The sequence below is a fragment of the Rhipicephalus sanguineus genome, chromosome 1 (assembly GCF_013339695.2).
Source record: "Rhipicephalus sanguineus isolate Rsan-2018 chromosome 1, BIME_Rsan_1.4, whole genome shotgun sequence".
Classification (NCBI taxonomy): Eukaryota; Metazoa; Arthropoda; class Arachnida; order Ixodida; family Ixodidae; genus Rhipicephalus; species Rhipicephalus sanguineus.
In genome coordinates this window covers 254,595,083-254,620,333 of record NC_051176.1, presented here as the reverse complement: position 1 = coordinate 254,620,333, position 25,251 = coordinate 254,595,083, and the positions used below count along the sequence as shown (strand labels likewise).

Here is a 25,251-nt window from a genome sequence, read left to right as displayed (position 1 = left end):
TCTTGCATAGCAGTTCAGTTCAACCCTTCCTTTTCATGAATCCACAAATATTTAGTGGGCTTCCACCGAACTCATTTGGCTAATTAATATTCATGAGCTTAATGTTGCCAACTGATTTATTATTGTGCTGCTAGCCACCTGGTTAGCAGTTATATTCTTCTTTTTACTATTTTTTTTTCATACAATGCAATGTATCAGTAGAGTAATGGTCTGACTTGTCTGACCATTGCACAGAACGAACATAATAAAGGCTCTTTTTTTTACATTGCCGAGATGTGCGAGCATGATTATGCATGACGTGATGTTACGGAGACAGCCAAATTCTGAACTCAGAAATGTTTTGTGCAGCAAAATTAACTATTGTGGTGTGGTACAACACTGGACTAAGTTGTTGAGAGAACACTGCACTGCAAAGGCCCATCAGTCAGTCTTTACTAAAGTCACCAACTTCATTATCTGCTTCATTATCTCATCCACCTGCTTTGCTGCGAAAAAATTTAAAGGGACCGACAACTGGTCTCAACGTGTGATTAGATCCTGGTAAAAATGCAAAGACAGTGAAATATAGTGACAGATTCCAGCATCCTTTTCACGTGGTGAGTAGGATTTATATTTTTAAATCGTGTTTAAAGGTAACAAAAACCGGTATGTCGCGCAGCCTAGCGGAAGAGCCTTGAAGCTGGATTATGAAGTCGGTTACTTTGCTATACGTAGTCTGATGCTGTCATGCATGCCATGATTGGTCCTCAAAGTTAGAGTATGTATATTATTATCTATCCCCGCTCTGTTCTGTGCTGCCTACGACGTAAAAGGAGTTGCACGGTGAGAAGCGGTCCTGCCTTCGCAGCCGCCAGTGGCCCATGTCAAGAAGCAGCGCATGCGCGTGGAGTGCACGCATGCGCAGTAAACCGCCGCGCTCGAACACGAACCGCTCTCGCGCTCACTGTTTGCAGCATGTGTTGTCAAGTGTGTATAAGACTTCATATTCGCCGCAGATTGAAATATTCTGATTACATATGTTTCATGGCGTTTTCCACGTTACCGTTCCGTGATTAGACACTCTCACCGGTAAGCTTTCCATTGCGCTAAAGAAAATGGGCACCATAAAAATTGGTTGTCGGTCCCTTTAAAAAGTCACCGTTACACGTGCACTGTGCTGTTAAGCAAGTAGTCTGCTGCAGAGATGCAAACTGGTTTTGCTACACCTATCAGCAACCATTTGTCTAGATGAACCAATCAATGATACTAAGCAAGTAATTAAATAGCATGGACGAAAAAATGGCATCTGATTTAAAAATCCCAGTGAGAAAAAAAAAACAGAGGCAAGAACAAAGCTTTAGTTTGAAGTAGTTAAAATACACTGACTGACCACTGTATATAACAACATGACCCTTCGAAAGCCTATTTAAAAGTGACATTGCTGCAGACCTTTCTGCAAAAGGAAGCTAGCATCCATGCCTGTTAGCTCTGTATGCTTGAGTCAATGTCAATATGTTGCTAACCCAAGCCTTTCAAGCTCTCATGAACACTATGTATACAATCTGCTACTATAGAAAGTACACTCATGCTTCTACGTGATATGTATGCATGCATTCACATTTCTGCTTGTATTTGCATGTTTATGCGTGTGGTCCGTGCTTTACACTTTAAAAACGTGGAGAAGCCAAACATTCCTTTAAACTACCTCAGAAGAAAAGAATATTTACAACAGCCATTTGTAGCTATTTTCAAGGCTCATAGCAGAAAAAATTAAGAGTGCCAGGGCCACTGTAAAATTTTTATGGGGCTTGTTTAGAAGTCAAGAAACGTTTTCTCCATTTGTTTTAATGAAAAATTGCCAGCTCTCACATTTGCAGAAGAAAAGCTGCCAAACCTTTTGCAGAAATATAAGAAAGGTTTGACAAGAAGGCAGTGCAGGAGAGGAAGAGCATGTAAAGCCAGGACAATATGAAAATCCCTGCATGAGTGATAAGAAAGAGGATAAAAAAGAATGTGATAAAAAGGAATACCAATGTAACTTAGGTGTACGTATCAGACAAAGGAGTAATGAAAACAGCAAAATATTTATTTTATATATTCAGTCAATAATTCTGGCCACCTGAGCAATGCTTGCATAAATAAGATAAGAGTAGGAAACAATGAATCCTGAAATAAATACAGAAGTACAAAGAATATGTTGCAGTAAAGCTCTATGCTTGGTTATGCATCTTCGAAACGGGCGGCGCAAAAACAAGAACAAAGGAAAGACTAGATACCACAGAGCGCTCTGTGGTGTGTAGTCTTTCCTTTGTCCTTGTTTTTGCGCCGCCCGCTTCGAAGATGCATAACCAATTCCAACTTGCCCAGACATCACCTCTTCTGCTCTATGCTTGTTTCTCATACAATGCAACTTATAATAATAAATTGAGAAAACTAGGTGTATCTCTATCTACAAAGTCAATTAGCAGAAAATACTCACAAATTCCACGCCAATGGTCCAGTTGGAAGAAACAACAGGAATTCGACCAATCCAACGAACCCAGCCATGTTCAGGCCCATGTTCAAACAACCACACCACACGGTCTCCTAACGTCAGAAGCGGTCCTGTATCCTCTTCACTAAAAGGCCTCCTTAGAGACATAACCTCAAGGGGTGCTGTCCCTGCAATAAGTTATTTTGCCTAATGGTACTTTCAGTCTCATGTATGTGAACGTTATAATAATTATTAAACACAAAAACAAGGACCTAGCTCATTCACTCTCAGCCATACTTGTAAGTAAAAACTGTGCATATAAACCACTGAAGAAGATTATCGGCATAAGGGCTACAGCAAAACTGTAACATTTGTGTTCATGCTCAGGGCCTTGTTTCACAGCATAGCTATTGCTATAATAACTTCAACGTCTTGAGTGAGGATGAATTTCAGGGCATATTACAGCACTCATTAACCCTTTCAGGTGCTTTGTACACAATTGTGTACACAACTTGTTTTGGCTTGTTGCGTCGACTAGAGGCCAAGAAAGAGCAAGATACATTCAGGTTTGGATGAACTGAGCCGCCTACATAATAAATGTGTCTCCATTTAACTTCATTTTGAATTGTACTGTTGTGCATGATCACTTTGCTGAATGCTCTACCATGTTCGACGAGTCGTTCGACGTGCCGCTTTCTGCGAGCCAAACCAAAGGTATACTTTTCCTTTGTTTGAAATGGTTATAATCGAAAATGAAATTGCACAGTATTTCTAGCATAAAATTTGATTTTATTTATGCATAAGCAGAACCTGAATGACATAAGTATAATTGGATATTCAATTATATTTAAGTAAGATTAATTACTATAAAACAGAGAAATCAACATATTATGAGATTATTTTTGTTGCAATGAAATATTGAGTGCCTTGAAACAATGCTGTGTGAGTTTGACGCATTTACAGACAGTTCTTCATAGGTGGCACCTGAAAGGGTTAAAGCAAATTTAAAAACATTACATTACTCGGTAAGATTTGTAACTGGGTGAGTCATTGCAGACTAAGGAATGTATGATAGCATGACAAGAAAAAGACTTAAAGGGGCCCTGCAACACTTTCTCAGCATGGTCAGAAAACGCTGCCGATCGGTAGTCGATGCTTTTGAGAACATGCGAGCCAAACGTTATAGTGCAGTACACAGCCTGCAATTCACAATTAATTCTCAAAGTCAGCTAGAAATTGTTCCCTCTTCTCTCTACAAATGATGCCATATACCCAAATCACTGCGCCATATACCCAAGTCCACGGCCGTTGGCTGATATTAGCATGGCGAGCTGCTGCCACGTGCCCGCACATGTGCACACTATCACACTGAAAGTGAGTTGTGCGTTTGAAGAAAAAATGAAAAATTAAAGTGCTTAAGGTCCTGACACACGCTGACGAAGAGACACATCTTCTTGCCCACTTGTCATCCACCTCCCTGCGTAGCTTTCAGTGCGCTCGCTGGTACGGAGAGAGAGAGAAAGCGCTTAAAGCGTGCAGCAAATTCGTGTAACTCCGTTCATACTTGACGGAGTAGTGGATGCCGAGTGCTTTGTATAGTCGCTAATGGACGGCGCTGTGGGCATGGGAGCGGCCCCTGACATCGGATACATAGGAGGGGTGCGGATCGAATAAAGGGCACAAGTGCCACTGGCCTCTACAATGGCCACAGAAAGGTATTCATTATAAAACATGTCATAAGCTTTGTAGGTTATGGCCTGACATCTTCCAATGTTTGATAACGAATGCATGTGAACAGTGCCATAACAACAATACAACAGCACACGTAAAGATGCCTGAAAAAGCTTAAGAGGCAAGCAAGATCTGTTCATCATGGCAGAAACCTAGTTAACTTAATGGTTACTTTGTCAAGTATACATAGCAATCTTCTAAAAAATTATTAGAGTATTATGATTGCTTTATAGGAATAACTCCCACACCATTAAATTAATATTTTTCATCAGGAAACCTGCTTTCAAGAGGCATTGCTTGGCAAATTATACAGGCCACTTTGCCACAGGTAATTGTCTAAGAAAGTTTTCTTAGGCATAACAATAATAATTTCTTGGGTTTGATGTGCCAAAACCATGATATGATTATGATTGAGGCATGCCATAGTGGGAAGCTCCAGATTAATTTTAACTATCTGAGGTTTTTTAACGTGCACCTTAATCGAAATCATTCTCGCATTTCACCCCCATCGAAATGCGGCCACTGTGGCCCAGAATCGAACGTGTGTCTTAAGCTCAGCAGCACAATGCCTTACCTCCTCTTGGGTATAATTAAGGATATTGTTTTGGGGTTTCGTTTTATGCAATCTGAAAGGCAAAAAGACAAGGTTATCCCTAAAAGTCATGATCAGGAAATGCACATTAAGGAAGTTCTCCAACTAAAATTTATCTAATGTTTCATTTATACAAAAACAAATTATTTCTGAATAACTTTTGCTCACACATTTTGTCCTCACAAACAAATACACTTGTATAGTTACTTAATTTCTAAACCTTCTACCTTTAGTGTAGCAGACATCACGATCCAATATGATTTGACAGTCTTTATACTCTTCAACAGCAGTGCCAACACGGGCGCTGTGTCTCATCAAATGTTCGTTTTTCTGTGTGTCGTTGCAGCACTTCAACAAAGTAGGTCACGCCAAAACAAGTCTTTTCAAAACTTCGCTTAAGCTACTGTTTAGAGCTCATCAATGGCTTTCTGGAGATCAGCAATAACAAGGAGATGAGATTGCAGTAGCAGAACTTCCCAATTGAAACTTAGGCAAAAACTCATATCAATGCCTTCCGTTGCAGAGCAGCTGACACACAACTCTTCCATTAGGGCAAAGCTCGAATATGCCTCCATTGTGTGGGACTCCCAAAATAAAAAGATTAAAAGTAAGGCAGTCTTTGTTGATGCCTTGTTGCAGAGTCTTTGTTGATGTCGCAACACATTAGTGAATCATGAACTCATGCAGAAAAAAGCTAGCTATTATTTTTGTATAATTGCCTTGCAGTAAATATTGCCTTACATTTACAAAAATGTTTAATGCTTCACAATACCAAGAAAATCTGGCACACTAGTGAAAAATTGCTAGCTACAATTTTCACTAGGAAAAATGCATTTAAATAGAACTTTTTTCCTAGAACTGTTGCAGAGTGGAACACATTGCATGCGTGTGTGTTTAGCGGCCCACTTTGGTCGTCAAGAAATGAACAGAGTAGACATGTGAAAATCAAGCAGGAAGGCAAAGAAACCTTCACTTCCTTGAATCATTTTACAAACGTCAGGACTATCTTAAACTATGGACGGTGCCAGTACAGCATCTAGAATTCTTTCATCTAGCCAGACAGATTGTAGTTGAAGACGTTTACATTAAAAAAAATGAAAGAAAGATATAAGTACAACGATTTGTTGATTGCCGAACAAATGCAGCATACAGAATTAAACCGGTCGATGTGTTAATGAAAGACTCTGTGGGTATGCATACTCGCTCAAAGGTTCAGTCAGCAGTTATCTTGCCAAGCACTGCAAGAATTGTGATCACAAACCCTTGTTTGCCTATTGCACACTGTTAGAGAAATACGATGAACAATGCCAGTGCAAAATTTTTGAAATTTCTTGCATACAAAAATATGGAGATAATTCCGTCAGCGTGCTTTCGCTATCACTCCACCGAAATGAAATCTTGTACCTTTCCAACATGTGGCATAGCACAATTTACGATGATATCTTGTATCCCCATGTAGAACTCATGTGTTCTTTAGTATATATTAATTAGGGGTGTGCGAATAGCGAAATTTAATCTTGAATCAAATTTGAATCGAATAGTGCCGAATAATGGCCAGAAATGTCAAATATTGAATCGAATACAAAGGATTTTATTTAAAATTGAAAGAAAGAAGAACGGTAATGCTGTGCTTCATCGTCATGAGTGCTCCAGGCCCAAAAATCTTCGGCCGCCCATTCACAGAAGCGTTTTAACTGCGTGCCAAAACGATGGGAGTTTCTGAACGAGTGGTGCATTGCGGCAATGGCGACTGCAAAGCGTGAACAAACTTTCACATGACAAGCCAATCACCAAGGGTTTCGCGGGCCAACTTCGAGATGTATCACGGCGCTTGCGGCATACGCGACTGAACTACGCAAGAAGTACGTGCCTTTGTTTTGAATGTTGTGAAGGGCTTGATAGTTCTCTCATGTGTTCTTTTTGCTTACAGAAATGGCATAATCTCCTTTAAGATAAGCATGTGGTTGCTTTGAACCTGGATATCGGTGAAAGTTTCAACGAAAGGCATACTGTACAGGCGTTAGCGCTAGTTTTAGCCACCCTACTATCACCAAGTTGCACCGTTGACCTTTGTCACGTTTTACATATTAGTCCTGTCGAATTATTCGAAACTTCGAATACTCGGTATTCGAAAGTCGAATCGAATTATTCGATTAGGTATTATTCGATTCAAATTCGAAACTAGAATATTCGCACACCCCTAATATTAATGTGAAAACACAATAAAACTTTGTTCTTGACATCATGTTTGTCTTCTCTCATCTTCGTCTCATTCCCAATGCTGTTTTTCAATTTCAGCAGTAACACACCTTGCTTCAATGGCCAGTAGAAATGATCTGCTTGAGGGCACAAATTTGCAAATGAGCAAACCTATCTCTAATATTAACATTTGGACCAACAAAAGCATCTTTTGTCCACCCCACTTGTCGTGCACGTCCAAAGTGCCTACAAACCTAATTGCCCTATATGCCTTAGCAAATATGGCAGAACCTTCTTATAGCAACTCTAGACATTGAGATATCTTATTATAAGCCATGATCGTGGCACTTTTCATTGCATGGCAAGAAACAATATAGAGAAATTTGAAGCCTGGGAACTCTGCTACAGCGAACACCAATGGTCAAGCTAACCTCTTTACTGCAACGATATACTCCGCTCAAGGCAAATGTCAAGCTAGTACGTATACCCTATGCATCTAAGGAACTAATGCACCAGATAATTAAGTTTGCGCCATATTTGTGGTGAAACTTCACGTGACCCATTGTCACACTTTTGTTATTTCAAATGAAGCGCTAATGTGGCAGATATATGACAAGACTTCATAGCAAACCTCCTCATTAAGACGAAAGCCTTAGATCCTTCGTCAAACGCAAAAATTGACCGTCAGTGTCCCAAGGTATTGCCTTCAACACGAGTGATGCAAAAGATCATCATAACTTGACAACGATCGACAAAATTTGTTACGTCATCATGATGTCACATAACGTGACACCACATGATGACGTCATATCGTCGTCGTCGTCATATCATATCGTCGCTTGGTCAAAGGTGGGCCTATCACAGAGGCAGTGCAAAACAATGTTACGTGCAGAAAGCTTTCGGAGGGGGGCAGGGAAGGATCAATACATCGACTGAGAAGAAAAAGAAAACGGTGAAACGGGAAACAGCGCAGTAGAAGACAACGACAAAAAAGGAGCACACACCACACCACACAAAGCGCTGACTGACAACTGAAGTTTATTCGGGCGAAAAAGTGCGCCTAATATGTTGTCAAAAATGTGTAACCGTGTCAACAGCATCCCTGATGACAGTATCGCCTGTAGTAAACAACATAAGTCACCTTTCGTGTCACGTATCGGGAACGTCGTCTACCACATTCCCTTGTCATGCGGCAGATTCTACATCGGCCAGACTGGCCGATGTTTAAATGATAGACTTCGCGAGCACAATAACGTGACCAGTTCCGTTAGTGGCCATCTAGGTATTCAAGCAATGTGGTTGTCACCCCAAGTTTGAGAATTGTGATGTGTTAGCTGAGAACCAGAATCAAATGACAAGAGAAATTATCGAAGCGTATTACATTTCAATGTTAAAAAAAAAAGTGTGTCAGTACTCCATCTGTTTTACTATCTGACAAAGAAATTTCGTATTTATCGGCTAACCCTCTCAACTGAACCGCTTACGCCTTTCAATCACGATGCATCATGAGATGATGATCAAGGTTTCTGTAGTGTCTTTTCATGCTTTGTTTGTATCATTTTGGTTGTGACGTGGTGCGCCTAAGAGTAATATTAATAATAATATCTGGGGTTTAACGTCCCAAAACCACGATATGATTACGAGACGCTGTAGTGGAGGGCTCCGGAAACTTCGACCACCTGGGGTTCTTTAACGTGCACCTAAATCTAGGTACACGGGCCTCAAACATTTTCGCATGGTGCGCCTGAGTGTATTTATATACTTTTTCGCCTGAATAAACGTCAGCTGTCAGTCAGCGCTTCGTGTGGTGTGGTGTGTGTTCCTTTTTTGTCGTCGTCTTCTACAGCGCTGTTTCCCGTTTTACCATGCTTTACCAACTAGCCAACAAGTTGAACTTATTAAAAAGAAAATGGCTTTCCCCATCGAGTCATCCATTAGGGACCCTGTGAGCTTTTGCATCAGTGTATATCTCTCTGAGTTACTGCCATCTGTTGATTGAAGTTTTAAATTTTTTTTTAGCAGGTTCCAGAATTAACTTATTTCCTTAAAACTCTCATCACATATGAACATTTTACCCAGTACTGACTGAGTTATATTATTACATAACTATACATCTGCCGCGGTAGTCTAGTGGTTATGATGCTCCTGACTCGAAGTACTCGAAGGCCGCGGGATAGAATCCCAGCCACGGCGGCCGCATTTCCATGGAGGCGAAATGCTAGAGGCCCGTGTGCTTAGATTTGGGGGGGAACCCCCCCCCCCCCCCCGCGCACATACAAACGCACACACGAACATACATAAAGTATGTTCGTGTGTGCCCCTCGAAAAAAAATTTCTGGCTACGCTACTGCTGTGCACACATATCCATGCAAGCACGCAAAGTGTCGGAACCGGAAGTGAGGCCGGAAGCTGTGAAATCACATAGCTCAAAAGATGCCTGCGGGTTTTGCTTGCAGAGAAAGCGAGGAGAAACACAATGCTACTTAAACTTTTTTTTTTTGATCAGAAATGCGTAGGAACAAGAAAACTCACCGTCAGAGCCTTGGCATTTTCGGTACTATGTAATTCCGCAACGACCGTAGGTAGTAACTGTATCTGCCACTGTGCCTGCCGTGCCTTTGGTACCTTTGGCCCTTTGGCCCTTTGGCGTCCTCTGTATCTCGGTGCTTCACGGTGCCAACGGTGCTTCACCACCTTGCTAACGTCCGAGTACAGCGGAAAGTGGGGAGTCAGGTCGTTCGCCTCGTCGCACACAGTTTCTCTCCCATTTCAGCAGTTATTTAGCCTGTCGTTGGGCTGGCTATCGTGCTGCCAGCGGCTATGGTTCAGCTGCCGTTCTGGGTGCTCTTCCTAATGTATTTTTACCCATGTGACGTCAAGCTCTCGTGCTTTTGTTTCGGATGTAACGGCAGTTTGCTTGCGGTGAGGTTGGGAAGCCCCCACTGCCCCCACTCTGGAGAGCTTTCGTGGCTGTCGGCTGTTCGGTAGCTTCCGACGTGTGACAGGCGCTACTCGTGAATAGATTGCTGCATTGCTGTATGCTGCAAATTGTGAGACTACATTTTTCGGTGCAGATGCGTTAAACTTGGTGATCGAACGATGTTTTGAAACGTGATGCGGATAACGTGGCTATGCAAGGCTCGCGCTCCCGTGCACGAGCCACGAGCGCAGAACGGGCTTACCAAGCGGCTAGGCGAAGTAGAAGATCGCAGTTCCTGAGCAGGAGGTTGTGCCATGAAGAAGTCGTTTGAAGGTGATTTGCAGCGTGGATTATGTAAGTACTGCCAATTCTAGCTGTCGCGGACAGCAAGCGTGCGCTTTCGGTAGTTTCTGTCCTTAGTGCGGCGTGCGCCAAAACAGCGATGAATGATTGTTGCTCTTCGATATTTCTCTTGTTCCACTGGCGACATTACGATTGTAGGGAATGTAAAGCTGCCTTACGTTATTTCGCGTTGTTATAGATTTTGAACAATTAAGTAGAGCAAGTTTGTTGTGGGATGTTCTCTATCGGGGAGCTTTCACTTTGGAATATCCGAGAGTGGCGCTGCGCTTGATTAACGGGTTTTCAACAGCTGTAGATTGTGGTGGAAGCATGTAGAGGCGGTATGTGAAAGCACTGATTAAATGGACCGGCGCCAAAGAGGACACCGTGAAAACGCAGACCACTTTCGGGCACCTGTCGTCATTCGGTGCACTACGCCGGCGTGATCAAGCGTTCTGACATTGATAAGTTCAGCGGCACAAGTGTTATTCATAAAAGACGGCACGCTGAATGTGGCTGCGCATGTTGGTATAAACTACTGCATGCTTTAAGTGGACTTTTGGTGACTACGTGGAGTACCTCGAGTACACGCTATGCGCAGTCACTACGTCGATCATTTAGCATCACATGGCGACGATCGTGACATCTGGAGCACGGGGAAATATAGATATGTTCGAAATTATTTCTGTGAAAACTTGTCTGAAATGTGAGAAGCCGTGCAACGTGGCGATGCACGTAGTGCGTATGTAAATACGTGAACTCACGCTTCGCATTCAGGTTCGCACGAATGTTGCGCGTATTCCAAACTTGGGAGTTGATGTTATAAAGAAGTCTTATATTGTTTTTTTTTTATCACAGGCCTCCCGAGATTGGAAATTCCAGGAGCTACTAGTAGGTGTGTAACACGTTATGTATACATACAATTAAATATTGGGCGCGAGCTGTTCTTTCTATCAAGAAAAGTACGTTGTTTGTTTCAGGATGATACGAGATTGTGAAGAAGCAGCTGTGAATGCTGCTGATGAGCCTGGATGTGCGCCTTCAGACCTTCTGAACCTAATGACCGCCTGGAGGGCACAGATAGGTCTTCAGCTTAAGGGGGACCTCCAAGTTGAAGGAGGACAGCACCTAACCAGAGATGTACGTACTAGCCGCTAATACACATCGCACCTCTTATGAAGTTATACATTGTAGCTTCTTCTGCATGCAGTCATATTTTAATTATCATTGTGTAATTGACATTCGATCAACAGAACAAGAGGTGAAAGTACTCTGCAACCTGTATATATCAGTGAGGCTGAAAACCTGACAGTGTCCTGTATGATTGTACACGAAGCTTTTCATAAACAAGAGAACTGGCCTTTGGCCTCTGGGCATACTTTGTAGCTTTACGTACATCAACCATTGAACCCCCTTTTTTCTGGTTGTGTAAAATGTTATGCACAATTTTAACATTTGCCAAGCAGCCCAGTTGCAGAGCATTCCTGTCTTACCATGTGACTCTTCATTGCCTTTTCTATTAAATTTTACATTCTTGCCATAACATGGATGATTTTGTTACATGCAAGTTTAAATGGTAAAAATGTGCTCTAGTACTGTTTTATATATCTGGATTAATTGATGAGTTTTGAAGCCTCGGAGCAACACCTGGATTATGAGAAATGACTTGGTGGAGGACTCTGTTAATTTATGACTCTGTTCATGACTCTGTTAATTTTAGCAACCTGAGGTTTTCATGGTGCACCTAAGGGTAATAAATATGCACATTTCTGCATTACAATAGGCATGTGTAGCTAGGAAGCAAGCTGGCAACACACTGAGTGCTTCATAAATGGGAGTGCCAAGCCTGCATGACTTCTAAAGTGCCGAATGATTTCCTCCAGAATTTCATACAGGCTTAGCATTTTCATGTAGCATAGACATAGTATTAGTGTTCTGTCCTGTGCATCTTTTCCTGCGACCTCTGTTTACGCTGCTCAAAATTCTGTTTAGTCACCTGGGGCATGTATCATGTCTACTGATTGATTTGTATTTCTTGATGAGGTGGGCATTACATGCACTGAAAATTAAAATGAAAATGTAAATAATTAGCAAGATTTCAGTAATAAACTTTCAACTATTTAATTGGGAACATTGCAATGCGCGAGTAGAAGCCAGTCATTTCACGAGATACGTCTACTTGGAATTCGTTCCAAAAGTAGCTTTAGTTTTCGGCTGGGCACTGGTGTGCATTGATATTTCTAGTTTGTTCATCAACGATATCACTTTTACATCACAGTGTATACTAAATTAGTGCTACACTGGGTGCCCCAAAGTTTAAAAACTGTCAGGGAACTCCTATACATGATCTGAATGAAAAAAAAAAGTGAGATATACGTCAGTCAGTGGCTACAGTAACTTTACAGTCAGTTTGCAAAAGTAAAGACCAGTGCGAAAAACAAGAAAATATAAAGCTCTTTAGCAAGACAAAAATGGCAGAGTTCTGTACTGAACGAGCAATGTCAGATAACAATACAAAGCATGGAAGGAATATAAGATGTAGTAATGTTGCTACATCAATCACTTTTTTTTGACAAAGCTTCTTGTTCAACATTGAAGCTAGAAAATTACTTGAACAACAATGCATTTTATCATAAAGTTTGGGAACACGTCTTGTAAACGGTGTCATTGCCAAAACACCTTCCATGTAGTTATGGCTATTGAAATAATGGGCTACAATTCATGAATTGTAACCTGTCATGCAGCACTTAATTTAAAATTAATTACCAAAGCCTCATTCAATAAAATATTCAATTTCATTTCTCATGTAAATAATGTCCACATCTGAAAAGCAATGGGGAAAACTAAGTATAGTCTTGTTGCATGCTGTGGGCTACTTTAAAACAATTTTCTGCAATATTTTCAACACCATGAGAATGATGTGACACAAGTGTTCACTATTTCATATGCTGACCTCAGTGTCATTTCAGCTGAACATTAAAATAGCAGTACACAAAGTGGATAGTATGACTAAATTAAGAATGAAGGTAGAAGTACTGAACGGTCACCGTGTGCTCGCAATAGTTGCTAGCATGCCAATGCAGAGATTGAGCAAAAAAATTCTTGGCAGAAACAGAAAAATGAAATGCACTTGGAAGCAAATGCATTTCATTAAGAAAGGCAGCTGTGTCTGGATGGTTGTTGTTTACCCAACTATGTTATGTTTAGAAAGGGGTGGTTGAATCTTGCTAGTTGGTATTCCATTATTTGTTGCAAGGAGCATATGGTGGGAACAAGTAAAACAGTATGACAATGCATAAGGACAAGAGGCCTTACAGAATTAAGATGGATGTGGAAAATGTTCAAAGGTTCATGTGACAATGTGTGTCAACAATGACTTGTAAGATCAGAAGCAGCATCACATCTCCTGCAAATCATTCCCATGTGCACTACTACTTGTACTTTCTTCCTTTGTTAAGTGTGAAGAAGAAAGTAACAGAGATCGCCAAATGTGTCCGCTTTTGCTCGTGTTTTTTTTTTTTTTAAGTATATCAATAATGCCTGCATAGACTGCCTGGGAATAAGGATTTATATGGGCAAGTTCATGTTATTTGTCAGCAGTTCTCTTTTTCATTATGTGCTTTTGTGAGAGGTTTGTCTTATATCTTGATATAGTATTCGAATAAGTCTTGAACAGCGCAGCCTATCCACGAAACCAAAATTGGGGGACCCTTAAGCTTCGCCTTTAAGAGTTGAACGCGATAGCGAAATCTGGCTCCTAGTGCACACTTCAACCACTAAGTGTATACTTATCAATGTGTATTGTTACACACACACGCACACAGACACACACGCACGCACGCGTGCGGATTGTAGAGGTTTTCGATCTAAAGCAAGAGTCGCATGGCCTCCAAGATATACGCCGCGCGTGCGCCCTCTCGGATGCCATAAAAAGTCGAGACATATTTCTTACAATGCCTCACAGATGGCAGCACATGATCTAGTTGGCTTGATATGTTTTCCGCTAGATGGACATAGTTGTCCATTTTTAGAGCTGTTTGAAAGTTCGTGTGTGTATTTAGCAGCGATGGCTGCACTATCCTGCCCTTTTTCGACGTAGTTTGGTGGCCTCGCAAATGCGCCTACAAATCGCCGAATGGGCTCGTTTTCGTCGTAACACCTGCCGAACAAAATGCATTCAGGAGACTCCTTTCACTACATGGCATTTATGTAGTGTTTTTTCCCGAAGCAGCTGCAAGTAACATCGTGGCTTTGTGGTAAGACACCTGCTTGCCACGCGAACGGCCCGGGTTCGATCCTCAATGAGACCAAAGATTTTATTCTTTATTTTATTTGCTTCTTTCTCGATTTTTCGGTCACGGACGATTTTTCGCTCCCAACCAACGGTGCCGACGCCGACACCGGAATTTCTGCGACACGAGCTCTCTAACGCTATCGCGTTAAAATGGTAGACATCTGGCTAAATTGATTGTTATAGCATCATGTTCTGTCATTCTCTACCCATGTTGTCTAACCTAGCATGACAAAATGAGTACATCATCTGTGTTCTTTCAGGAACTACAGCAAGGCATGAAAAGTATAATAGACATTTTGCTGGACCAGAACCAGCAGCTTGTGTGCTGTCTAGCTGAGCTAGAGAGAGAAGCAGTAAAAAGGACCGTGCAGATGCAAAAGCGGCTGCAGTCTACTGCCAACACCACACGGGTAATGTAATAATCGCAAAAGTTTTCTCGTTTATATGCATTTACCAGTGCACCGAGATGACATACTGATGGTTCACTGCTTCCTGTGGCAGTTCCTATCACTAGCTACTAACATGACCTCTAGAAGTGACTCTATGTATAAGTACACAGGGTAGCCAGACTCACGAGAAAGAAAATCAGATTTTTTAAAAAATTGTTTTTATGCAATTTTAAATACCTGGTCTTTTCTTAACATATACATTTACCAGTGCACCGAGATGACATACTGATGGTTCACTGCTTCCTGTGGCAGTTCCTATCACTAGTTAATAATGTGACCTCTAGAAGTGACTCTTTGTATAAGTACACAGGGTAGCCAGACTCACGAGAAAGAAAATCAGATTTTTTAAAATATTGTTTTTATGCAATTTTAAATACCTGGTCTTTCCTTAACAAGAATCAGTCTTTCATTTCTGCGGGTGTGAGTTGTTCTTGCCAAAAAGTAACCTTTTACAGAACCTTCGTAGCTGTCTGCCGTGCACCTTCTTTTAGGTTTCTGCAGCCTTCAGCCGTGGGCAGCTAAAGATGTTCTGTAAAAGTTCTGCCAAGCTTTTGAAACTTTAGCGGGATTGTCAGTGTTTGGTATCATAACATCAAAGAACTTCGCACTGCAAAACAGTGCCCTAAATGTTGCCTTTATTACCATGGTGCATTGATTGCATGAGCACTTGTTAGGTGTGAAATTGTGATGCAGTGATTTGTTTCCAGTAGAAGCTTAAGGCATGTTCACAGCGAACACAGAGCGTGCAAGCAGAGAGGCAGATCCTTGAAGGCGGACGTGGATTATCCGCCAAAGCGGAAAACTCGCAGTCGCTTACCCGGATTGCGCCCGGACCGATTTTCTCCACGGAGGAAAATTGGCCACTTTAGCCACAGCCACTCAGGGCCCAGGACGTGCACGCGTAGTATCATGTAGTGCCACAAGGTGGCGGCACCTGTACCGTGGATTCGTGGATTGCTCTGCCTCCGTGACGGAACAGGCAGCAAGGCAACTTGGTCATTCTGAACAGCCACACATGCTTGGGTACTCTGTGTTCGGTGTGAACGTGCCTTTACAGTAAATTAGTAACCTGATTAGAGGACCAAATGTAAGAAGGTCCTTGAGAAGAATCTTCTGAGGGAAAGAAAAGTGGGCATTGACCCGCTGTGGTAAACTTCATATAGACTGTTTCGGTGGCCACACCTCTGCTGCTCGAAAAACATGAAAAAAATTCTCCATAAAAAAAAGGAAAAAAACATTAATTGCTGATGTTGCAGTACTAATGAAAAGATGTTCACAATGAATTGGTCATTTAAAAATCGGTAAATTTTGTCAGTTCGCTGAATAAAATGTTGGCATGGAAAGAGTTAAAGTGAGCTGGCATTGTCTTCATGCACAAGCATCACATCACACACCAGCTTCTGTGATTGCATCACATAAGAAGGAGAGGGATATGTGTTAGTGGTGTCCGTCATATTACATAGCTGAGAGTTCAGACTTGAAGTGCCTAGCAGTCCTTGCTTTCCAAGTTTTGCTTTTTATTTTTGTCAAGAGTTCAAGGGATTCATTTTTATTTCCATACTTGCCTTTTTTTTGTTTGTAAACATTCCACTCCTGTAAAAAAATGTTACTCTTTTCTGGTCAAGTATCTACTAGTTTCCTTAATTGCTAAATATCATTACTTCATTGTGCAAGCTGTTCTGTGTTGAAATAACTGACAATTAAATGGCTTCCCCAAGCTATTAATGTGTGTTCTCTAATATTTTTCGCTTTTTGTAGGAAACTGTGCATAAAATGTCGGAGTGGGGTGAAGAAATCCAGACCATCATCTCAAAGAAGCACCTTGCTGAGGAAGCTGCTCTTGTAAGTATTTCTTTCTTCTCTTTGCCCTGTTTTTTAACCCCACATCACTCTCTTTCTCTTTGATGCAGTACGGGTGAATGAGACATATGTAGATTTTATCTCTGCACGTCCAAACACAGCTCCATATTGAAGAAAATTCAAATAAGTTGGGCTGCAGTTGTGTAGTGATGCCTTTCTCTCGATTTTAAGCCTCCATTCATGGACAGCTGATTTTATTGATCATGCAGGTGAAGTGTTGCCCTTGAAAGGTGCAAAAAGAGGTAGCATTGTAGAAGGCATCGCTACAATATTGCAGTTAGGTTCACTTTTATTTCTGGCCGTGAAGAGTTTACTATTCATATAAAATAGAATAAAATATTAAGTGAGTTAAAATATATTTAGTAAACACTGCTATAAACTCTGCACTCAAAAAACGATTAACCACTCATTGTGGGTACACAGTGCAATCGTGAAAACTGACTGGTTTTGCAGTAGGGCCTTTGCATGATCACTGGGCGAGGCGTGCAGCCATGACGTTTGCAAAACGAGTTTTTCGGCGCCGTGTTGTCGATGAAACCGCTAATTCTGCGGTTCGAGTGTCGGTGTTTGCACACTGTCACGTCCATGTCATTGACGTGTCTAGGAACAAAATTCAATGACCCTAGCACACATTTGGACCGTTTGTCTAAAGTCAGATGGCGTGTTTCAGCACCAGATGTGCTCTTCGGAGCGCTAAAAGTTCGCTTGAGCGCATCCCATGGAATGCTACGGCGTAAGTCAACCCGCGGTCTTTTGGCCACTTTTCGGCATCTGAGAGACCATGGTTTTCTGGCGTTGCAAAGCACCAGGAAAACTTTATTTTCATGTAGGTTCTATCGTGGGGCACACCAGCGATGCAATTACAACCGCGATTAACTGTTCAGGGATGCTGCAATGTGGAATTTGACAGTTCCGTTTGCTCCACAGTAAACAGCTGGGAGCACTTGGCACTCGCTTGGCACCCATTACTAGGCGGTTACCGGTCATGGGTTTGGTACTTTTGTGGCCTTTTCAGTGCCTGCATGAGAGTATTTCATTGATGGCATTAATTTGACACTGCATGCACAAAAGGGTCTCTGCCGCTCAGCGATGCCTCCGCTCACCACTTCATTCTAAGTGGGTCAAGCTCTTCGAGCGCTTCAAGTAATGCGACTTAACCCTTTGTGCGACAGCAGGACACATACGTCCCGCTTTTCCATCTGCAGAAAAAATTTTCTCCCACGTCACCCATTACATTAACGCAATGCGAAGTCACTCATCTCTTATCTAAGTCTTCGTAATCTCGAGGAAAATTCTTTTACCACGCTTTCGAAGGCGGAAGTAGTGTTACAATGGCATTGAATTTCAATCAATTTTTCTATGATAGCTTCTGAATTTTCCTCTTCTTCAGATAGAAAGAACCTACCAATCAATATGCCGGATCATTTCCTCTTTTTCTGGTTTTTCAGAGAGGCTATTTTAGCTTCCAGTCCTCGCGTGTTTTTGTAAATTTGTGCAATAACTTGATCGATAAATGCATCAAAACACAATCCCCTGCGAAATTACCATGCTCATCCTTCAGCGTAATTGCGGATGTTGGTGCGTGGAAATATTTTACTTTATATCTCTTGAAAAGTAGGCATGTATTCAGAGATAACAGCCATACTCGACGATTTCGACAGCCAAAGCAAGGACGGGCAAATGGAGAAAAAAATGGTTTGTGCATGCGGTGAAGTAAGCTTTACAGGAACAGACCCCAGCGCTATGAAGGCTCACAGGAGGCTCAGGTGCAGGTGGGGTTCTACTGCTGGAAATCAGGGTTGCACAACTTTCGTCAGCACAACTTGAGAAGTGATACTCTGTGCCACTTGCTTCGGCCGTTTCATCTCAAATACCGCAATCACGAGATGGTGCCTTCGTGAGTCAGTGGGACAATGTTTTCCCACTTTTTGAAAACACTCTCATGAGTCAGTGGGACATACATGCCCCACTTTTTTTCAGTAATCTACTGGTTTGATTTTGATGAAATTTGTTTTACACTATTCTTTTGTAGTTTGTATCAATATACCACAGCCGGTTTTTACATCATTGCGTCAAAAATATAGGCAAACCTACAAAGGGTTAATATACATGTGTTTGAGTCAGGACTGGATTAAATTTCGAATAAAGCGATATTTCGAGTAAAGTGATTTCGTTATAGCAAGGGATTACTGTATGTTGATAATGGTTGTCCTTAAAGGGGCCCTGCGACACAAATTAAGCCTGTTGTTTTCAATGCTTATTCTCATACTGTGGAATGCGCTGGCATTGTTGCGCAAGTGGCATCGCCGAAAACGAAGCCGTTAAATTTTGTTTCACCGGATAAACTACCTTGATTTCGGACTACAGCGACACACATAGGCTATTGTTGTTATGGATGTGTTGTTATGGGATGTGACGTTTCGTCATGTGGCAGTGACGACAGAGGCCGTGCGTTTGGGTTGGCTTGACGTGACAAGTACCATGTAATAATGTTCATATGGTGGCAGCTAGGCCATATTACTGAGCCCTAAAAAGAATAAAACCCGTTTTAATGCTTTCTCAGAAACAAATCATTTCTGTTTCTAACTGATGTATTTTGAAAACAATGTACACGACACTAAGTGCGCTGTGGAACTGGTGGGAATGGCAATCAAACTATACTTGTCCGCGTTTTGCCTTTTGCGGCGTCGGGTGACATCGGCCACACCGGCACCTGCGAAGCACGCAACGCTCGGTTCGGCCAGCACCAAGGTGAATTTGGTTCGGCACAATGCTGTCAACGAAAAAAATAAAAATTCTAAATGCTTACCAACCGACGCCTTCCGCGTTATCGGGCGGTAGTGTTTCGTCCGGGCCCTCGGAGCCATCCTTGCGTTGCGCGAGGCTCAGCGATGCACTTTCAATTTACAGTGGCGTGCCCGGACACGGCACTACACTCAGGGCATTGCTGCGTCGCAAGAGGTTTGTTAGATCATCCACACTCATTGTGTGCACTACATGAGAAACTATTGGACCGTCTGCTAGGCGACGCACGTGGTTTGTCGTAGCCATGGTTGCAACGCCGTCAAAAAGAGCGGTGGCAAGGCACTGTGTGAAGGCCACCATGAGGCGAGACTTCCGGTATGTCTTTATGAGAGGTGTACGGTGATTGGAAACTGCCTTTGACGTCAGTGGGAGAGCGAAATGCGAAAGGGAACGTTTCTTGTCGTCGTCTGCTCGAGTTTTGAACTTTGAAGACTAATAACATCAGTTTTTGGGGTTCGTAAGCCTTTTTGCGTTCGTCTTGGAATTCATTACAACACGCATTCCAGTGCTAAATAAGACAGTCGCAAAAGCGTCGCAGGGCCCCTTTAAGCTACTATAGGCAACTGCTGTTGGAAGTAGTATATGCAATTTTGTTTATAGACATGTTTTTGTCATTTAATTCCTGATAAATTGACTTGAACGAGAATAGTACAATGATTCAAGAAGGACGAGTGGATCCTGGATGAGTCAGGGTTTAAAAGACGTCAAGTGTAAATAATGTTGTCTTCTGCTTGTTCAGTTGTATTTTCTCAACACACCAACTTTCGCTGGTGCTCTGGTGTATTTCATCTAAAATGACCACAATATACCCCACTGGCAAAACCTGCAGTTGGGCTGGCTTTGGCATTTGACTCAAGGTGGCCTTGAAACTAAGCAGAGCAGAGAATTGACAAGTGTGCTTGGCATCATACAGCGTAGGCAAGACTCAAACACACAGGCTTGGAGATTGATGAGGTTTGCCTTCTGCAGTAACGTGCAATGATCAAAGTGATCAATCCACTGATCAAAGTGGATTTGGGTGGCGCGTGTGATCCTAAAGTAACAAAAATAAACATCAAGATGAATGCTTCATCTGACCAAGAAGTTTCTTTTCCCTCTGTAGGAGTCCAAGTACATGGTGGCTGACCTGCAAAAAGAAAACCGGCAGCTCAGGAACTACAATGACAACCTGTACAGTGATGTACAGTCGCTGTTAAGCATCATAAATGTAGCTCGCACTACTGGGAACTGGGAGGTGAGAATTTTGAGAATTCAAAACTATTTTCCCTTTCAACCAACAAGAAGCAACAGCTTTTAATTCAAGGCTAATGCTGCTTAGTAATGTCACCATCACTGTTATAACAGCACCTTGCTAAAGAGCAGTGAAAATAAGTATTCCAGTGCTTGAGGCTGTGATTTTTCCCTAAATTGCTGCCATTTTTACCATTCAACTTACTGCACGAAAATACTATAGGGGCTGAAGGAAGTCAAATTGCATCAGTTCCAGGATATGGAAAATGCAGCATTCATCCACCCCATATTGAAAACTCCAGCCACAGTTTTGTGACGTGTGATCAAGTTGCTGTGGAAGGAAGTTTGTTACTATATCTTTTTTTTATTGCGATAGCAATTATATGGACAGTCTCGGCTGGATTTTGCCGTCGCCGTCGCCGCCGTCATGCACCGTATATGTATAAGTATGTATATATATATAAAGGCCCCACAGAAAAATAACTCAGAAAAATGCTTCCGAAGCGCGGAATGGAACCAGGGACCTCTTGCTCCGCAGCGAGCGGCGCTATCCACTACGCCACGAAACGCAGATCCTCCACGTAGCTAACGGCGAGCATTATATACACACCATTTAGCGCTGGACGGACTCGGAGACAGCAGGCGATAATAAGCGTTTCTTCATTACCAGCGAGGTGGCGCTAGGAGCCCGACGGGCGCATTTAAAAGTCGTCGGCGAGCTCACTCGCTTATATTTGCGCATGGGAGAAGCTTGCCCTTCCGCTGTCTGCTCGCGCGGTTTTCTCGTGGCGAGGGGCAGAGGAATGTTTCACGCTTTCACCGTGATGTCCGCGCTCATGTTACGGCGCGTACGAATGTCACTCGAGCTCAGGGACGCCGCTAAACGAACAAACAGAAGATGAGCGCGAACTATCAAGTGTCACAGCTCGACACTTGAAGCACGCTAGTTTCCTTCGCTGCTTCGGCCGCCTTTGCAACAGAAGCGCTGTTCAAACTGAGAGTATCCATTGGCGAGCCTCACTTCGTATAGCATTAGTTCCTTGCTATCGCATTCATTGCTTCGCTCTTGCGGCGAAACTGTGACTTTTTTTACATTTTTATCATGATGATGCTGTGGGTTGTTACAGTAGTAAAGCAGTGGTTAGTTGTCTCTTATACAGAGCGTCTTTTTTTTCCCAGACAATGCAGATTTTTCATAAAATCCTGTCACAGTCAGATTCCTGTCGTTTTCACACATGAACTCTGTGTCGAGATGGAAATACTTTGTCACAACTAAAATGACATTGACGAGACTAATTAACAAAAATTCATTAGCTTTTTAATTATTGACTTGAGGGCGGTCATTTATATTAGAAAGTTGTAGTGCAGGCCATTTTATGGCATACCCATTTTTTAGAAGTTGCAAAAGTTGCACATAATTCGAGATATTCATCATGGAATTTTAAAGGCAATATTGAAACTGATCATGCCCTGCTTGCAGAAAACGTGGTGTCTGTGTTACGTAAGACCGGAACTACAGGTAACAAGAAAGTGACAAAATTTGAATTGAGGTGTGCCAAAGCAGAATCTGCTCAAGGAAATCGGCAAGCATTCTTAAATACACAAGTAGACAGCTTATTCTTTGCGTGCGATGTATGGTGCTTATCTGTTTCTTTCTTAAACTATAAACAGTAGCGAAAAACTATTTGGCCTGTCTGCAAAAAGAAGCGCCGCAGTGGCTGCCCCTGAGTTTCATGCTTCACAGAGAAAGAAAAGGTTGATATTGTGGTTTTCTTGCACACAGCTCGAAAGAAACAAATGAGCACCAAGCACTACATGCAAAGGTAAGGCAATACGCTGGTGTGAGCAACATGACTTGGCGCTTTTCACAAAAAGATGCGGCTACAACGCGCCTTCATTCAAATTTCGTCACTTAACAAGAGTGGTCGTGTTTCATGCATGCTGGGAGCGATCAGTTTCGATGCCACTCTGAATATGAATTTGATTCTGAATATCTCACATTACAAGTAACTTTTGAGATTTCTAAAAAATGACTATTCCATAAATTGTCATGCACTACAACTTTCTAATATAAACAACTGCCCTCAAGTCAATAATTAAAAAGTTAATGAAAGAGGTTTCGTTAATTAGTCAAAATAGTTTAACTTTAGCTGCGGCGAAATATTACCGCCCTTGGTGTAGAGTTCGTGTGGGAAAACGACAGGAGCCTTACTGTCACAGGATTTTTATAAAAATCTGTATTGTCTAAAAAAACACCCTGTATAAGAGTTCGATAAGGATTGAGCCTGATACTCTGAAACCTTTATTTCTGGTAATTAGTAATTGTTGCTTTTATTCCTTTACATGTACACTCTATTAAGTGAACCCGCAGTTTATGCGAAGCTTAGAAGATAACAGTGAAGCCTTGTTTCGCGATCTTAAAAATCGCCTCCAGTGCCTTGACTACACCCTCTTTCCTGTACAATTATCATGCTCAATCATCTTGGCTCTGTCAGCAAGCTGGCCTGGTCATGCCCCTAGAACTGATGCTAGAGCCTTCACATACCTTGTATGGTCATGTACAGAAATTAATGGGGAATTTTCAAAGGTGGTGTTCAGAAAGTAAGAGACCAGAGTGCTAGTAAAGCTCCTGTGGGAAGTTGGTCTTACATCAACAACATGAGCTTCCACAGGTGAAAAAGGTCACCTAAGAAAGATTTCTCATAAAAAGTTGTACATACACTGCTGGAACACTAATATGTGGAAGAAACCCATTATACAATGTTAACATGAGGTCAACATTTCTCAAAGCCAGCAGAACTGGAGGCAACTAGATACGATCACGTGTTCAAAATAGTACTGCTATGACTGTGTAGAGAGAGTGATGTAGGTTCTTGTGCAAATTAACGCGACTACATGTTAACAATATCATTTGTTACGTACACGTTTCACACGAGAGGAGACTTACTCAGCATGATTGGATCGCCATAGTAGCCACTGTAGAGCATAGAAAAATATAATAATTGCAGATTAAAACAAGGAAGTAAAAGCATTGATAATATCTTTTGTATTGAGTGTTACCATGCTTACTAGTTCTCTTTTTTGTGAACATGTTTTTTCAGATGGATTGTGTAACATTCTGTGTTATCTCCCCAGAAGAAGTCTACGGGCCGATCTGTCACTTATCAGCACAGTATGCTCCCTCTTCTTATTCCCTTTTTTTTCTTTTTTCCCCCACGATAATCACGACGAATATGGTAGTCTCAGTAGTTTAAACTCTGATACAAATATTCGGCTAATTCAAAGAAATTGAAATTTTTGGGTTGGCCCGCTATGTTTTCAACATATTTTAAAGCCACTCAATTCAAACTTGTTCATTGCATAAATTTGTTCTTGCTTGTCTGTGGCTGAAAGTACATATGTGATGCCATGGTTGCTTCTAGCTGAACATTTACGTTATTATATCACTAACAGTTGCAAATAAAGCCGATCGCCTGTTTACAAAGTGACCAAAGTAGCCAAACTGCATGCACTAACAACGAACACTGGCATGTTGACTGAGAAACAAAGGTGGTGGGGTGGGGAACGAGGCGGTCTGGTTTATCATGTGCTGAACGGTTGTCACTTTCACCGTAGTGCACTGGTGTCATGCATAAAAGCGTACTAAGATTGGGAAGGGGCTGCTAGCTTTCACGGGACACAGCACATTTTTTCCCTTAATGTACACACGCATGCACATGATGTGTGGTGTCGAGCACTAGCATGGCCACTGATGTCTAAAAACTTTGCTGGCAATCATTCAGCGCTGTCTGTAATGTTGCTGCGGCCCTTGGAAACAATCAGCATTACAATACAAGTTGGTATGCTGCCCTGAGTCATATTTATGAGAACTTCTGATAATTCATACAACATTTTGGGGTCCCCTCAAGTTTGTTATCAAGAACCTACTGTACTTATCTCTTGAAGGTTGTCCATGTAATCGGCTCTTCTTTTGTATGCCAACCATTTATAATTGCATTGCTAACATATTTTTACTGGAAAGTTCTTGAACCAGATGCCATAATTTGTTAAAGAAGTGGAAATCACGTGCATGGAAAGTCATGTTTTATAGTAATTAGCTGAATAGTTTTTATTATTCACTAATTAAATTTAGAATTATTTCAGTGCACGTAATATGACTCTAGGATTGATGTCTGGCAGGGATGTAGTCATGTACGTCTTTCCAAGATGGTGAGGCCACCACCAATTTTGAGATGTGATTCATTGGCACATTACATTGGCACATTGTGTATCATTTTCTAACGAGTCTTCCCCACAGATTACGGCCTAAAACCGAGTTGAACTGTACAGTATTTCATAGCTCATTTTGAGGGCTATCATCTTGAAACTCTACTATTG

At 41.8% G+C, this 25,251-nt stretch overlaps 2 protein-coding genes across 5 annotated transcripts in view; one reads left to right on the top strand and one right to left on the bottom strand.

Moving 5' to 3' along the window:
• The window catches only part of LOC119378166 (uncharacterized), a 48,818-nt gene extending 39,199 nt beyond the window's left edge, over positions 1 to 9,619 (bottom strand). Inside the window, exons 1-3 of the mRNA XM_049411400.1 lie at positions 9,507 to 9,619; positions 4,758 to 4,809; positions 2,459 to 2,640 (exon numbers count right to left, since the gene is read on the bottom strand). Of these exons, the coding sequence (XP_049267357.1) occupies positions 2,459 to 2,620 (162 nt within the window). The 5' untranslated portion in view covers positions 2,621 to 2,640; positions 4,758 to 4,809; positions 9,507 to 9,619. The remainder of the gene's footprint in view (positions 1 to 2,458; positions 2,641 to 4,757; positions 4,810 to 9,506) is intronic.
• A 51-nt stretch (positions 9,620 to 9,670) lies between these two features.
• Positions 9,671 to 25,251, top strand: part of LOC119378193 (uncharacterized) — a 59,981-nt gene continuing 44,400 nt past the window's right edge. Inside the window, exons 1-7 of one of the 4 annotated variants that reach the window (XM_037647409.2) lie at positions 9,671 to 10,248; positions 11,095 to 11,131; positions 11,217 to 11,376; positions 14,791 to 14,940; positions 16,738 to 16,821; positions 20,747 to 20,878; positions 23,976 to 24,046. In XM_037647409.2, the coding sequence (XP_037503337.1) occupies positions 10,209 to 10,248; positions 11,095 to 11,131; positions 11,217 to 11,376; positions 14,791 to 14,940; positions 16,738 to 16,821; positions 20,747 to 20,878; positions 23,976 to 24,046 (674 nt within the window). In that variant the 5' untranslated portion in view covers positions 9,671 to 10,208. Of the gene's footprint in view, positions 10,249 to 10,530; positions 11,014 to 11,094; positions 11,132 to 11,216; positions 11,377 to 14,790; positions 14,941 to 16,737; positions 16,822 to 20,746; positions 20,879 to 23,975; positions 24,047 to 25,251 lie in introns of those variants that run through there. The other 3 variants (XM_037647421.2, XM_037647417.2, XM_037647412.2) reach the window with 3 other exon arrangements.